The 15,868-nt window shown below is 37.8% G+C and overlaps 1 protein-coding gene across 1 annotated transcript in view; it reads left to right on the forward strand.

Moving 5' to 3' along the window:
- Positions 1 to 15,868, forward strand: part of Abca13 (ATP binding cassette subfamily A member 13) — a 475,698-nt gene that overhangs the window by 261,635 nt on the left and 198,195 nt on the right. Inside the window, 1 exon segment of the mRNA XM_047562044.1 lies at positions 4,040 to 4,310. Within this exon segment, the coding sequence (XP_047418000.1) occupies positions 4,040 to 4,310 (271 nt within the window).

The following is a 15,868-nucleotide window of genomic DNA, read 5'->3' on the forward strand; positions in this document are numbered from 1 at the left end:
TTGAAAACAATAATGAATTGGAAATTTTTTTGTTCTCAAGATTTTGGATAAGGGATTCTCAACCTATATTTTAATTTGTTTAATTCCCATGACTTTGACTGTTTTCCATAAGATAAAATCAGTCACTTTGCTTTAGATATTTCATGGATTTCTGTTTTTTGAAAATAATACAACTGATGGATTGAAATTAAGCAGATCAAAGAAGCTCCATATCTGTTTCCCATAAGTGACTCTAGAGATCTGCTCACCCACTCGCAGTGTATAAGACCCACTTCCTTGAATCCTCAATAATATAATATTTACCATATAGATGAGTGAGAAAGTCCAATTCTTATCTTATTCTACAATACTCATATGCTGACTATTTTATAGATGTTTTATGAACTGCATGTTATATGTTCTTTGTTTCTGTTTCTTTTCGAGTATTCATCTTATTTTTATTAACATGAAAACATTATGTCGGTAATGCTTCATTTTAAAATATTGAGGAACATTTTGGTGAACTCAATAATATGTGTATCATATTCTGAGGTGCCCGATAAGTCACTAGGTGTTAATGTTTGAAAAACTGTAGCCATCTGACCAAAAAACAAAAAGGAAAAGAAAGAAAGAAAAGTAAGTAGGTAGGTAGGTAGGTAGATAGGAAGGGGGGGGGAAAGATAAGGGAAGGAAATAAAAACCCAACTTTAGACACATCCCTTAAGTAATTTGATGGTCGGAGTTAATGGGGATGCATAATTGTGAATGTAACTAGAGTCCTTGAATATAATTGCACTCATAAGTCAAATAAGACAATTCATAACAATTTGGTCCAGCATTTTAATTTTTGTCTGTTAAATTATTCATGTGAATACTTTTATAAGTTTAGCCATGAATATTTGATTGGTGTTGAATTCATAACCATAAACTATCTCAGTCTTTTATTTTTTCTCATTTATACCCAATTAACATATATGGGAAGGTAGAGACAGTTTATTCTTCTTAATATATGACACACATTTCTCCACAGACTTATTGAGGTTGTCTGATGAACATTTACTATGACTGGAAGCCAATATTGTGCCTGTTTTGATAGTTTAATAAATGTTCTAATAATAATTTCCCTCACTATCCAGAGGGAAAATATTATGTCTCTTTTACAAATGAGGAGATGACATTCAGAGAGGTTAAGTAGTTTTCCAGAAGTCACACAGTATGTTGGAGACTAAGATTGGATTTGCATCTGGGTCAATGTGGATAGAATTTCCTTTATCCCTCCATGGTATTCATGATGAGTGAGGTCAGTGGAAACATGAACCATCATTCTCTGTCTCTGTCCCCATGCTAACTCCATCATAAGGGCAAATTTGCTGAGTAGATATTCAATATTCTCTTTCTAATACATGAACAGGTATTTACAACCCTTTGCCTGCTCTGCACACACTCATCTGAGAAGGTACATACTTTGGCAGGCTGCAAGGTGATCAAAATGCCTGACAACAACAGCCCAGAGGAGGGAACATTTATTTTGGCTCATGTTCTTAGAGGTTCAGTCCATTGTCTGCTGACTCCATTGCTCTGAGCCCATGTGAGGTAGGACATCATGGTAAAAGGGTGTGATGGAGAAACATTTCTCCTCTCATGGTGGCCAGGAAGTAGAGAGAGAGAGGAAATGGAAGGGGCCACCAAGAAGATGAACCCTTCCAGGGTACACTCCACCCACCTCCTCCGGCTTTGACGAACCTGCCTGTAGTTACCACCCAGGTAACTGGTCCATTCAAACTGGGATGGACTGATTAGGTTATGGCTCTCACGACCCAATCATTTCACCTCTGGATATTTTTGCATTAACCCAGAAACTGTGGGGAACATCTCATATCCAAATTCTAACCGTAGTTAAGTGTCGGTAGTTAATTGTCAATATCAAGAGATGCTACCTCAGGGCTAAGTTTTGGTTTGTGCCCTCTGATGGGTGGTGACTTTAGTAGTAGCAAGGGATCACAGGACCCACCAGGGACCTTAAATTCCTCTTGAACCTGAAGAGAATAAGGCATACTGCTTTACAGGGGAAAACTCCTTAGTCGAAAGGCAGTGAAGACCTCAGGCAATTATCTCAATTATTACTTTAATAAATCCAGAAAATGGGCAACCCCAAAATATCTCAATTATTTTAACTTGAACTAGATAACTCCCATAATTATCCTAGTGCATCTGAATACATAATACCATGAATTGGTTGTTATCCAGCATTATAATCTCATAAAGTTATCAAGAAGGGTATACATAAATGAAAGATTCACATTTAGTTTAGTAAGATACCTTTTCTTGCACTAAAATCTCTCTATAGGCTGATTTAATAACTACTTCATAAGAGCTTCATAAGAATCACCATTGGTAATGCATTAAATCAATGGTTCCCCGGCCCAGCTAAGCACCAGAATCCCCTGGGAAATTATTAAAAAGCACATTTTTAGCTCTGAGTCTTTGGAGATTCAAGTTTTCTCAGAGGCGGGGCCTGGAAATCAGCATGTTAAAAGAGTTTCCCATTGAATCTGGTATGTAGTCTGATTTGAAAACTATTCCTTGGAGCTCCCTCTTTTATGGAGTGAAGTGAGACCCTGGGTTCTAAAACACAAATCTAACCAGGAGACTCCTGGGCTTGGGCGTCTTCAGTCAGGTGCAAGAGACTGCCAGGCCCGTTGTGTCTTAGACCCTGACCACCTTTCACTTATCCCCTGCCACTCCCCGTGCACAGGTGCCACGTTCTGCTCCCTCACAGTTTCACAGAATACCCCCTGCTTCTTCATTTCTCTTCTTTGATCTATAAACATCCACATTTTCCTGACCGCCTGAAAACTATGGGATCGTAAGCATTCCACCCAACTGTCTCCATGGCTGTGCTTGCTTTCCCCTTTTTGCCTTGAATAATGGAAACTTGCTTCAAGTTTGCTCACCTTGACCACAACACTTGATTTCACCGTATTGGGTATTTTATTTACACTTTTGTCTTAATTCCTCCGTTAGGCATTTTTGAGGACAGAAACCACATAGCCCAGGGCCTGCCACAGGGGGGAGGGGGCGGTGGTTTAGGTGAATGAAGGAATAGGTTCAAAGGTGCATTTTCATCCCCAGCTACACCCTCAGCAGCTCTGATTGTAACTCTGCTAGAAATAATTTATCTTTCAAAATGATTCAGTTTCTTTAAAAAGAACTCATTTGCTGCTCTTGTATTAACTGCATTTCACTGTGGTGTTTCTGAGCCCACATCTGTTCTTTCATTAGACCCCATTCCTGTGGAATGCTCTGTGTTAGATTTTCTGGAGTTTCTTAGAGGTAATCACGGGGGGAAACCATTGACACAGCTGATTGACCAAGCTGGTCCTTCCCGTGAGATGTTGTTTTAAGATCATAGTCATGGGGCTGGCTCACATTTTGCTGCTACCATTGTTGTTGTTTGTTTGCTTGGAATCTTTAGCCTCCATTGAAGCATGTGTATAGAGATTTCTTTCTTTTTTTGTGTGGAGTCTCCAAATGGTCACTCTTGAGGGAATGGGGTGAAGATGATCGATAGATCCATGGTAGAAGGGGAGGTCTCACAAGGAGAGATCCCCTCTGTACTCCCCCAGAAACTCAATTGGTATCTGGGAACTCAAGAACCTCCTGCAGTTCTTTTGTCTTTGATTCCTCAGCATCCCTCTAGGTCTCAGGCTTTATTTCAACCAATAAAGATTGAGGCCAGGCCTTTTCTCCTCCTTCATTTGCATATGCCCCTTTATCTTCAGGAGCAGGAACTGAGTGAGCCCACAACAGCACTTTACCCTGAATTCAACACTGAAACAGCTGGTATGCTAACTCCCCATTACATGGGTGTGCAAAGACCCCATGTTTCCTTTTGATATAATATCCTGCTCTTATTTAGTCTGATATTCCTGTGGTTTAAAGACCTTAAAGGTCCTGAGGGTTACCTGTGGGACAAATGAAGAGAATCCTTAGAACTAAGCAGATCATGGGAGCCATGTCCTTTCATGTCAGACTCACTGCTAACTTTGCACCCCTGCAGGTGACTTTCCTGTGAGGATCCCACCTACACGAACCCTCATTGCACCTGCGCAAGGTCACCAGCTGCTTCTCAGACAGGTAGCTGCACTCCTGAGGAAGAGGCTGCTCCGCACACTGAGAGCCTGGAAAAGTACAGTCTCAGACCTGCTGCTTCCTGTCCTCTTTGTGGCTTTGGCCATGGGCCTGTTCATGGTTCAGCCTCTGGCTACCGAATACCCTCCCCTCAAACTGACACCTGGCCACTATGAGAGGATGGAAACTTACTTTTTCAGGTAAGAAACTTCTTCTCTTTTCTTTCAAATTTATGGAAAGATTATGAATAAGGACAGATTACAAATAGTGTCACAGACTGAATGTTTGTGTTTCTCCCTAAATTTTTTTTTTGTGGAAATCAAACTCTCCATGCGAGAGTACTTAGAGATGAGTTCTTTTTGCGGGGCGGTGATTAGGTTAGGAGGATGAGCCCTTATAAATAGGATGAATGCCCTCAGAAGAAGACACCAGGAAAGTAGCTTGCATTCTTTTCTCCATATGAGGATACTGTTAAAGAATCCTTAAAACAATTAACTTTGGTAAATTTTTTGAGCAAAGCAAAGCAGAACAGAAATGATTCATGAATCAGGCAACTCCCAGAACCAGAGCAGGTTCTGAGAACTTCAACTAATAATCGCCAGAAAGTATTTATAGAAAAATAGAGTGAGGAATAGAAAAAACTTACTTTGTCTAGTCTATTAGATCAATCAATCAGTTGGTTAAAGCTTCATTAATCAGCTGTAGTGCCTCCTGCAACCAACCAAAGTTGAGTTCCTACAATTAAATTTTATGTTAGTTTGGTATGTTGGACCCAGGGCGGATGTCCATTCAAAATCCATGGCCACCCAAAATTTTGTTTGACAATTCTTTGTCATATGAAGAAGATAGTCATCTGTAACTCAGAAAAGGGCCCTCAGGAGAACTCAACCCCACTGGATCTGATTTTTCCAGCCTCTAGGACTGTGAGAAACAGTTTAGAAACTACCCAGTTTATGGTACTTTGCTATATTAACAAGAGCTGACTAATACAAATAACATTAGCTTTGATATTTTTAAGACTTTCAAATAAAAAATTTTATATGAAGGGCAGTAGGAGAAGTTTGGTGACAGAGCTCTTGCTTAGCTTGTACAAGTACCTGGATTTGATCCCCAGCACCACACATATCCAAAATTCTAATATAAATGTTTTTATTATTTCTGAGGTCAGAGTTCACAAGGATAACTGTTGAAAAGCCCTTGCTCTTTTTAGGGTTGTGTCAAAGCAGATGGTTAGGACCTACAGGGCAGGACTGGCTCCCAACTTTCACATCACTGACTCCTCCCTATGATAGACAACCATCCTTGGTAAAAGAATCATGAACCACTTTTATTCAACATTGTCCTTGAATCTCTGGCCAGAGCAATTAGAAAGATGAAAGAAATTAAAGGTATACAAATAGATAAAGAAGAACTCAAGCTGTCATTATTTCCTGATGATATAATTCTATATTTGGAAGATCCAAAAAATTTCCACTAAAAAACTTCTAGAGCTCATAAATGAATTCAGCAAAGTAACAGGATATAAATTCAATACCCATAAATCAAATGCATTCAGGTAAGAAACTTTTTCTCTTTTCTTTCAAATTTATGGAAAGATTATGAATAAGGACAGATTATAAATAGTGTCATAGACTGAATGTTTGTGTTTCTCCCTAAATTTTTTTTTGTGGAAATCAAACTCTCCATGTGAGAGTACTTAGTAATTCCTATACATCAGTAATGAATTCACTAAAAGAGAAATAAAGAACACCCCCCATTTACAGTCACCTCAAAAAAAATACTTGGGAATCAATCTAACGAAAGAGGTGAAAGACCTCTACAATGAAAACTACATAAAATTAAAAAAAGAAATCAAAGAAGTCCTTAAAACATGGAAAGATCTACTATGCTTCTGGATAGGCAGAATTAATATTGTCAAAATGACCATACTACCAAAAGCATTATACAAACTTAATGCAATTCCTATAAAAATCCCAATGACATTTTTCACAGAAGTAGAAAAAGTAATCATGAAATTTATTTGGAAAAATAAGAAACCCAGAATAGCCAAGGCAATCCTTAGCAAGAAAAGTGAAGCAGGAGACATTACAATACCATACCTCAAACTACTACAGAGCTATAGTAATAAAAACAGCATGGTATTGGCACCAAAACAGACCAGTGGTACAGAATAGAAGACACAGAGACAAAACCACATAAATACAGGTATCTCATACTAGACAAAGGTGCCAAAAATATTCACTATAGGAAAGATATCTTATTCAACAAACGGTGCTTGGAAAAATGGAAAGCCACATGTAACAAAATGAAATTAAACCTGTATCTCTCACCCTGCACTAAACACAACTCACTGTGGATCAAAGACTTAGGCACTAGAACAGAGACCCTATGACTACTAGAAGAAAAAGTAGGCTCAAATCTTCACCATGTCGGCCTAGTACCTGACTTCCTTAACAAGACCCCTAAAGTGCAAGAGGTAAAATCAAAGAATCAATAAATGGGATGGACTCAATGCAGATTGATGCAACTATTATCGAAAGCAGTATGGAGATTCCTCAGAAAACTTGGAATGGAACCACCATTTGACCAAGCTATTCTGCTCTTTGGTTTATACCCAAAGGACTTAAAATCAGTATATTATAGTGATGTAGCCACATCAATGTTTAGAGCAGCTCAACTCACAATAGCTAAACTATGGAACCAACCTAGATGCCCTTCAATAGATGAATAGGTAAAGAAAATGTGATATATATATGACATAATTTACTCAGTTTTAAAGAGGAATGAAATTCTGGTATTTGCTGGTAAGTGGATGGAGTTACAGAATATTATGCTAAGTGAAATAAATCAAACCCAAAAAACCAAAGGCCAAATGTTTTCTCTGATATGTAGAAGCTAATTCACAACAAACAGAGAGGTAGGAAGAATAGAGTTACTTTATATTAGGTAGAGGGGATGAGGGGAGGGGAAGGAGGATGGGGGTAGGAATGATAGTAAAGTAAAACAGACATTATTACCTTATGTACATATATGACTACCTGACTGATGTGATTCTACAATATGTATAATCAGAAAAATGGGAGATTACACTTTATTTATATATGATCTATCAAAATGTATAAATGTATTCTACTGCCATGTACAACTAATTAGAATTAAAAAAAAATTTAAAAAGAATCACTGGCTGACATGCTAAGGGTCTGGCACACACTGCCCCCTACCCCAGGCCCTTAGCAGTAAGTCAGAGGGTCAGATATATTCTAGAATTTTAGGATTTTAGAAAAAATATTTAAATTGTACATTTTACAAAATCCTCCACAGTTACTCTAAGAACAATGACCCATAACCACACATACCTCTCTGCAGGGAACTCTATGACTTATGCAAAATGGGATCAAGGCTGTAAATTCCTTCAGGTCAATGTAGGTCAGGGTTTGCTGGAGATAAATTTAGAAGAATCCAAATTTTGCCACCCAGGGAACTTATACACAACTGTCTTGGACTTTTTGGGTTGTATATTCATAAATGGGATGGGAGAACAAAAGGGGAACCCTGATTGCTAATTGCCTCTGCCTCTGTTCAGTTGGCTTCTCCCCAGATTCAGTTGTAGCTCTCTTGTCACAATGCATACTCTCAAGGACTAATCTAGTCCCTTCTGAAGGTGGAGCCCCATGATGTGATTACCTTCCAGGAGGATGCACCTCCTGAAGCTTCCCCCACCTCAACACAGTGGGACCAGTGACCAAGCTTCCAGCATATGAAAGCTTGGGAAGCACACTCAATCCTATGAAACCATAGCAGTATACAAGACACTTGTCCTACCTTCAGAAAGTCTGCAGTCAAGTAGAGAGAATAATCCTGCAAACATATGGAGGGAAATCTTACAAAAGTCATGAAATGGGAGATATTTGGTTTGGGGGTTATATCTAAGTTGCAGGAAGAGGTGTTTTCATTTGTTTTTAAGGTTCTTGCACCTGAACTGAATCTCCAAATATGAATATGTGTTTCTTGGCAAGTCAGAGAGAAAGTTTCTTTTCTCCTACCCTCTAGAGGATGAAGTATGAGTAAATGTGAAGAGCAATCCAGCAAGTCTTCACATTTCCTGCAGATGATATAAGGCATTCTAAGTAGAAGATTCTCTGTTCTTTAAATAAAATGAAGGAAGGCATTAAGAAATTTTAACTCTGGGAAGTGATATAATCAGAATTATTCTTGTAGCTTCCAGGCACAAAATTTGATATGGAGCAGTCAATTTGATTTTCTTTTTCTTGTAGATAAATTTTTAGTCTGGAATATTGCAGAATTTCTTTATTTTGAAGTGGAGAATTTTTATTTTTCATTTTTCTCCTCGGCCAACCTGCAGATTTAGTTTGAGTTCTGGGTAATTTTCTTCTTTTATTGATTTTAAACATTTCTTTACACCTTTTTTTGAGTTCCTATTACCTCTAATGTTAGGATCTTCCAGATCCATGTTTCAAGTTCTTTATCTTTCCTCAAAAAATATTTTTGTGCCAGGAATTGAACCCAGGAACACTTAGCCACTGAATCACATTCCCAGGTCTATTTATCTTTTTTTTTTTTAATGTTGAGACAAGGTCTCACTAAGTTGCTTAGGGTTTTGCTAAGTTGCTGAGGCTGGCTTTGAACTTGGCATCCTCCTGCCTCAGCCTCCTGAGCCACTGGGATTACAGGCATATGGGACTGCACCCGGCTTTAAGATTTCTTTTCCTTTCATTTTTGACTTTCTGTTTGTGGTATTTCTCCAGTGTCACTATTTGTATCTAAACAATGATCATCCTCTTAATTAATATCTTCAATAGTGTTTTTAGGGAGGCTTTATTCCTGGGTTTAGAAACTCCTTTGTAACCATGTGATCCTCAATTACTATTCTATTGTTTTTGGTTTGTTTGGTTGGTTGTATATCCCTCTAGTGACTCCTTTGTTAGTAAGTATCTGCATTGTTTGAGTTTTCCTCTGACTGCTGGGATGTGTGATTGTCCTTGCTGTTTTTATCAGATCAGATAAGGTTATCATTTATGGACTAGAGTGGCTCCCAGAGAGATGGAGCCAAAGTACATTCTACCTCTGTTGAGCTGCAGGTGGCTGTCAGTATGTCCCCTCTTCCCCACAGGGAGGAGGGGGACCTCTGTGTAAGGAATCCCACGAAAACCACACCAGACACGGGAAATCACATAAGGGAGTTTATTAAGCAAACAAATTGTCTCCCTGCAGGGTAAGAGAGAAAATGAGAGGAAAAGAAAGGGAAAGAGAAAGGGCGTGAGGAGAAAGAAAGTGAGTCAGGGGGCGAGAAAAGCAAGAGAGAAAAGATAGCGGTGAAACTATCTTTAAGAATCTCCCCCCGACAGGGGTCCAATAACAGAGAAGGATACTTGCAAGCTGACTGATGAACCAATAGCTAGCTAGGATGTTCACAGACTGACAGTAGTTGGGAGGCGGGGAAAATGCCTGCAACAGAAAGGGCAGGGGAGCAGCTTTGTACATTACACTCTGTACCTCTAATGTTCATGTTGATTCAGAAATAGAAAGGTGCTTAGTAATAATCAGAGGAGACAGAGGTCTATGTTACCTGGGAATTTGCAGGTATCCAAGGGCTACCCTTCCTGCAAAAGTACTTGCTTGTCCTTGCCCCTGTCACTGCTCCTGGCTTCAGCTTGGAGCCATAGATTGCCTGGTCTGCGTGGAAGATGACCCTGAACTAGCTTGTAACTCCCACAGAACCTAAGACCTCACTTGGAACCTGATAGCTACCAACACCAGAAGCTGCTGGGATCAGGAGAGGTAGAAAGGTTGGAGTTGGGAGTGGAGAGAGGAAAGGAGAGAGGGTATGGGTTGCTTTCTTCCTAGAAATCCTAGAACTTGCCAAGTTGATTTAATTCCATCTGTATCAGAAACACTAGGGCTCTTATTAATCAGGAGGGTCCTTCGAGATGGTGCTTAGGAATACGCATTTGTTCTACCAAGTTTGCTGGGTCATCCAGATGTATATCAAATGTTGAGAAATAATGATTTGGAGAGGGAAAGTGACCCTCTTATGACCTACCTCAGGAATCAAAAAATTATGATCCCATTTTTTAACTACTTCAGGAAGAAGTAATTTTCAATCCCTAGATTTTGTTAAAGACAGGTGTCCAGTGCTCCAAACACTGAGATTTACTTAGCAATTTAGCCAAGAGCTTGAAGACAACCAAAGAGAGACAGTTTAGGAGCACACATTTGAATTTTATGGTAAATGAGATACTTTAAAGCCAGTTTTTGTTGTTTTCTTTAAACGGTGATCTTTAGACCTAAGCAAAAGAGTAATAAAAAGTAAAGCATAACTTTTACACTTGTTTTTAGTAATCATTGCAAGTAAACCAGTTTATGGATCACATATTTTTCTTTCAGAAAAACAGTTTAAACTTTTATATTTGTTCTCGGATGATGAGTCATAGGAGAACAATCTAGAGATGCCACAAGTGACTTTTCCTTTTATATGGGCTCCATTTCAGTGGAGAGTGTGTCCCTGTCCTGTAGAAGTGTTTTCTCACGTGTTAAACACCTGAAGACTGTTCATCCAGAGGTTGCACTGCCAACTAATGGAACATAGTTTTGTTGTCAATTTCAGCCTGCTTCATTGTTGTTTATTTCTGACCGCAGAAGTAGGGAATCATATCAGGTCAGTTATAAACCATCTAAATATTTTAAGACATTTATCATATTTTATACAGTGGGGAACATGGTGGCTTCCTGTAAATAATTATTGCATTCTGGATTTAGGTGCTACAGAGGGCTTTTCATTTTAGGTTTATACACAGTTAATGTTCTGAAAATGACATCGTGCTCAGAAGAAATACAATTCTTACTTGGTCCAATGAGTTTCAGTTTCTCTTCCATCAAATTTTGCTCTTGTTTAAATGGTAAGAGTTCAGGGAAGGCCTTACATAGGGAAATTAAATAATCAGACAAGATGACTGATTAGGTCAATAATTTCAGCACATATAATATGTCACAATGTGGTGAACAAATTATGTTTGAGCACACATATCTAGAAAATGAGTGTAAATAATATGGCACATGTTTCTGTAGTGGAAGAGGAGCCTTCAAAATCAAACAAATAAACCATATAAATGGGGAAGTAGGCATAGAGAGTGACCTGGGACCTGCTCAGTGACAGAGTGATAGGGCCCACCTGACCAAGGAGGTGGCATGATCCAATACTTGAGTGGTGAATAAGAGTTCAGAAAGAGGAGAGATGATACCTAGATGGAATTATCAGGGCAACTCTTGTAGGGAAGTGATACTGGAGTTTACTCTTGAAGGATAGGTAGAATGTAATGGTTCACCCATTAAAAGTTTCACTCAACTAGTTCTTCAGGTGTATGAGTCACCATAGTTAGCACTGGAAACTCAAAAGAGCATTCACATATGGAAAATGATGCGGAGAGCAGGCATTGGTCAGGACTGGCTGAGAAAGAGCAACAGTGGAACCAAAGGCAGGAAAACACTCTTCCAGCTGAAGGTAGAACAGTTAATTGGAGACAGAAAAGACTAGAAAAGGTAACTCATCTAAAGTTTTGAAAGGTTTAAAATATCCTGGCTTAAGACATGGATCTTTGTTCATTAGACAAGAGGAAATTGCTAAAACATCTTTCGAACAAATACTTGATCATATGCAAATACTCGAAAAGTAATGCCTAGGGCAATTGGGAAAGCCTTTCTCCACCACTGTGCAGTATTACACGATTGCTTTCTCATCCATTGACTCACTAGTTCCTTCACCACATTCTTTCCCTGTGTTTCCAGTCCAAATCAAAGGGATTAGTGGGGAGAATAAAGAGAGTTATAAACAAAAACAGGTGTGAACCAGACATATTGGAAGCCAGAACATGAAAAGGACTGTGATTTCTAGTGAAATGAAAGTTTAAAGAAATAAATGTGTTTTCTCTATTCTCTGTTAGAAAAATAAAAGACTCTAAAAGTCCAATTATGCCATTTTGCTACCTTAGTCTGTTATGAACAAGACTTAAAGTAGGGCTGCACAGATGACCCAAGATAAAAACACTAAGATAAGAAAAACCTGATATATTCAACTAAATGTAATAATTCATATTTTTAAGATTTTATTTAGAACATTATGAATAAAATTTTAATATACAGCCTCTAAAATTTATGAACTATAGTTGGATGACATTTTTAATCCACAAAGGCAAATAAATTTATTTAGGTGATATACAATCTTTTATTGATTTATTTATATTACTTTTTATTTTTATAGACTGCATTTGGATTCATCGTACACAAATGGCGTACATCTTTTTGTTTCCATGGTTATGCACAATGTAGATACCATTCGTGTAATCATACATGTACATAGGGTAATAATGTCTGTCTCATTCCATCATCTTTCATACCCCTGCCCCCTCCTCCTCTCATTTCCCTCTACCAAATCTAAAGTTCCTCTATTTTTCTCTCACCTCCCACCACCCCATCCCCATTATATATCATCATCCACTTATCAGGGAAAACATTCAGCCTTTGTTTTTTTGGGATTGGCTTATTTCACTTAACATGATATTCTCCAATTCCATCCATTTATCTGCAAATGCCATAATATTATTATTCTTTATGGCTGAGTAATATTCCATTGTGTATATATACCATAGTTTCTTTATCTATTCATCTATTGAAGGACATCTAGGTTGGTTCCACAATCTAGCTATTGTGAACTGAGCTGCTATGAACATTGATGTGACTGTTACTGTAACAGTATGCTAATTTTAATTCCCTTGGGTAAAAACTGAGAAGTGGGATAACTGGATAAAAAGGTGGGTCCATTCCAAGTTTTCTGAGGAATCTCCACACTGCTTTCCAGAGTGGCTGTACCAATTTGTAACTCCACTAACAATGTAAAAGTGTGCCTTTTTCCCCCACATCCATGCCAACATCTATTATTTTTTGTGTTCTTGATAATAGCCATTCTAATTAGAGTAAGATGAAATCTTAGAGTTGTTTCAATTTACATTTCTGTAATTATTAGAGATGTTGAACACTTTTTCATATATTTATTAATCATCTATATATCTTCTTCTGTAAACTGTCTGTCCAGTTCCATGGCCCATTTATTGATTGGGTTCTTTGTTTTTTTGGTAAAAGTTTTGTAAGTTCTTTATAAATTTTGAAGATAAGTGCTCTATCTGAAATGCATGTGGAAAAGATTTTCTCCCACTCTGTAGGCTCTCTCTTTACATTATTGATTGTACCCTTTGCTGAGAAAAAGATTTTAAGTTTGATTCCATCCCAATTTATTGATCCTTGCTTTGATTTCTTGTGCTTTGGGAGTCTTGTTGAGGAAGTCTGATCCTAAGCCAACATGATGAAGATTTGGGCCTGCTTTGTTTTCTATTTGGTGTAGGATCTCTGGTCTAATTCCTAAGTCCTTGATCCATTTTGAGTTGAATTTTGTGCAGGGTGAGAGATAGAGGTTTAATTTCATTTTACTGCATATGGATTTCCAATTTTCCTAGCACCATTTGTTGAACAGGTTATCTCTTCTTCATTGTATGTTTTTGGCACCTTTGTCTAGTACGAGATAACTGTATTTTTGTGGGTTTGTCTCTGTGTCTTCTATTCTGTGCCATTGATCTGCCTGTCTATTTTGGTGCCAATACCATGCAATTTTTGTTACTACTGCTCTGTAGTATAGTTTAAGGTCTGGTATTGTGATTCCTCCTGCTTCACTCTTTCTGTTCAGGATTGTTTTGGCTATTCAAGGTATCTTATTCTTCCAGATAAAGCTCATGATTTATTTCTCTATTTCTATGAGGAATATCATTGGGATTTTACTTGTAATTGCATTGAATCAATATAATACCTTTGGTAGAATGGCCATTTTGACAATATTAATTCTGCCTATCCAAGAACATGGGAGATCTTTCCATCTAATAGAAATGCATTCGATTTGTGCATATTGGTTTTATATCCTGCTACTTTGCTGAATTCATTTATGAGTTCTAGAAGTTTTCTAGTGGAGGTTTTTGGATCCTCTAAATATAGAATCACATCATCAGCAAATAAGGATAACTTGAGCTCTTCTTTTCCTATTCGTATCCCTTTAATTTCTTTGATCTGTCTAATTGCTCTGGCAAGTGTTTCAAGGACAACATTGAATAGAAGTGGTGAAAGAGGCATCCCTGTCTTGTTCCAGTTTTTAGAGGGAATGCTTTCAATTTTTCTCCATTAAGAATGATGTTGGCCGTGGGCTTAGCATAGATAGCCTTTACAATGTTGAGGTGTGTTCCTACCATCCCTATTTTTTCTAGTGTCTTAAGCATGAAGGGATGCTGTATTTTAGCGAATGCTTTTTCTGCATCTATCGAAATAATCATGTGATTCTTAACTTTAAGTCTGTTGATATGGTGAATGACATTTATTGATTTCCGGATGTTGAACCAACCTTGCATCCCTGAGATAAACCCCACTTGATTGTGCTGCACTATTTTTTAAGTATGTTTTTGTTGCGATTTGCCAGAATTTTGTTAAGGATTTTTGCATCTATGTTCATCAGGGATATTGGTCTAAATTTTTCTTTCCTTGATGTGTGTTTGTCTGGTTTTGGTATCAGAGTGATACTAGCTTCATAGAATGAGTTTGGAAGGGTTCCCTCCTTTTCTATTTCCTGTAATACTTTGAGGAATATTGGTATTAGTTCTTCTTTAAAGGTTTTGTAGAATTCGACTGAGAATCCATATGGTCCTGGGCCTTTTTCTTGGTTGGTAGGCTTTTGATGGCTTCTTCTGTTTTGGTGCTTGAAATTGATCTGTTTAAATGGTGTATGTCTTCCTGGTTCAGTTTGGGAGGATCATTTGTCCCTAAACATTTGTCAGTGTCTTTGATATTTTCTATTTTGTTGAAGTATAGATTTTCAAAGTAGCTTCTAATTGTGTTATGTATTTCTTTTTTTTTTTTTTTTTTTTTTTTTTTTAGTCTCCAAAGCCTCTTTATTTGTTTGACAGATCAACATGCGAAACGTACCAATCGATAGCTATTAATCTCTTCAGGGGCAGCAGTTATAGCGATATAACACAGCATCCAAGGAAACCCACTCATAAAGACTGAGTTAAGTACCACCCCATTATCAGCATAGATTTATTGACCTATTGATATGTCTAAAAGGTCTCTTGTAAAATTAGTGAATATGTAAAAAGTATTAACTTGAAGGATAGTACAAGCAGATTGAAAAATAAAACTGTTCTTGTTATTGGATTCACAGGTTTCTTTTTCAACATGTCATGTTTTTTCTAGTAAATTTCAATATCTCTAAACTTTTTTTTTTTTTATTTTTTTACGTTTACATAGGGTAATGATGTTTCTTTTTTTTCCCTTCCCCCCCACCCCTCCCACCCTTTTCCCTTTATACAGTCCTTCTTTCCTTCATTCTTACCGCTCTCCTTAGCCTAACTCTAAACCTAACCCTAAACCTAATGCTAACCCCTCCCACCCCCATTATATGTCCTCATCAGCTTATCAGCGAGATCATTCGTCCTTTAGTTTTTTGAGATTGGCTTATCTCACTTAGCATGATATTCTCCAATTTCGACCATTTGCCTACAAATGCCATAATTTTATCATTCTTCATTGCGGAGTAATATTCCATTGTATAAATATGCCACAGTTTCTTTATCCATTCATCAACTGAAGGGCATCTAGGTTGGTTCCACAATCTGGCTATGGTGAATTGAGCAGCAATGAACATTGATGT

This window comes from Sciurus carolinensis, chromosome 8 (assembly GCF_902686445.1).
Source record: "Sciurus carolinensis chromosome 8, mSciCar1.2, whole genome shotgun sequence".
Classification (NCBI taxonomy): Eukaryota; Metazoa; Chordata; class Mammalia; order Rodentia; family Sciuridae; genus Sciurus; species Sciurus carolinensis.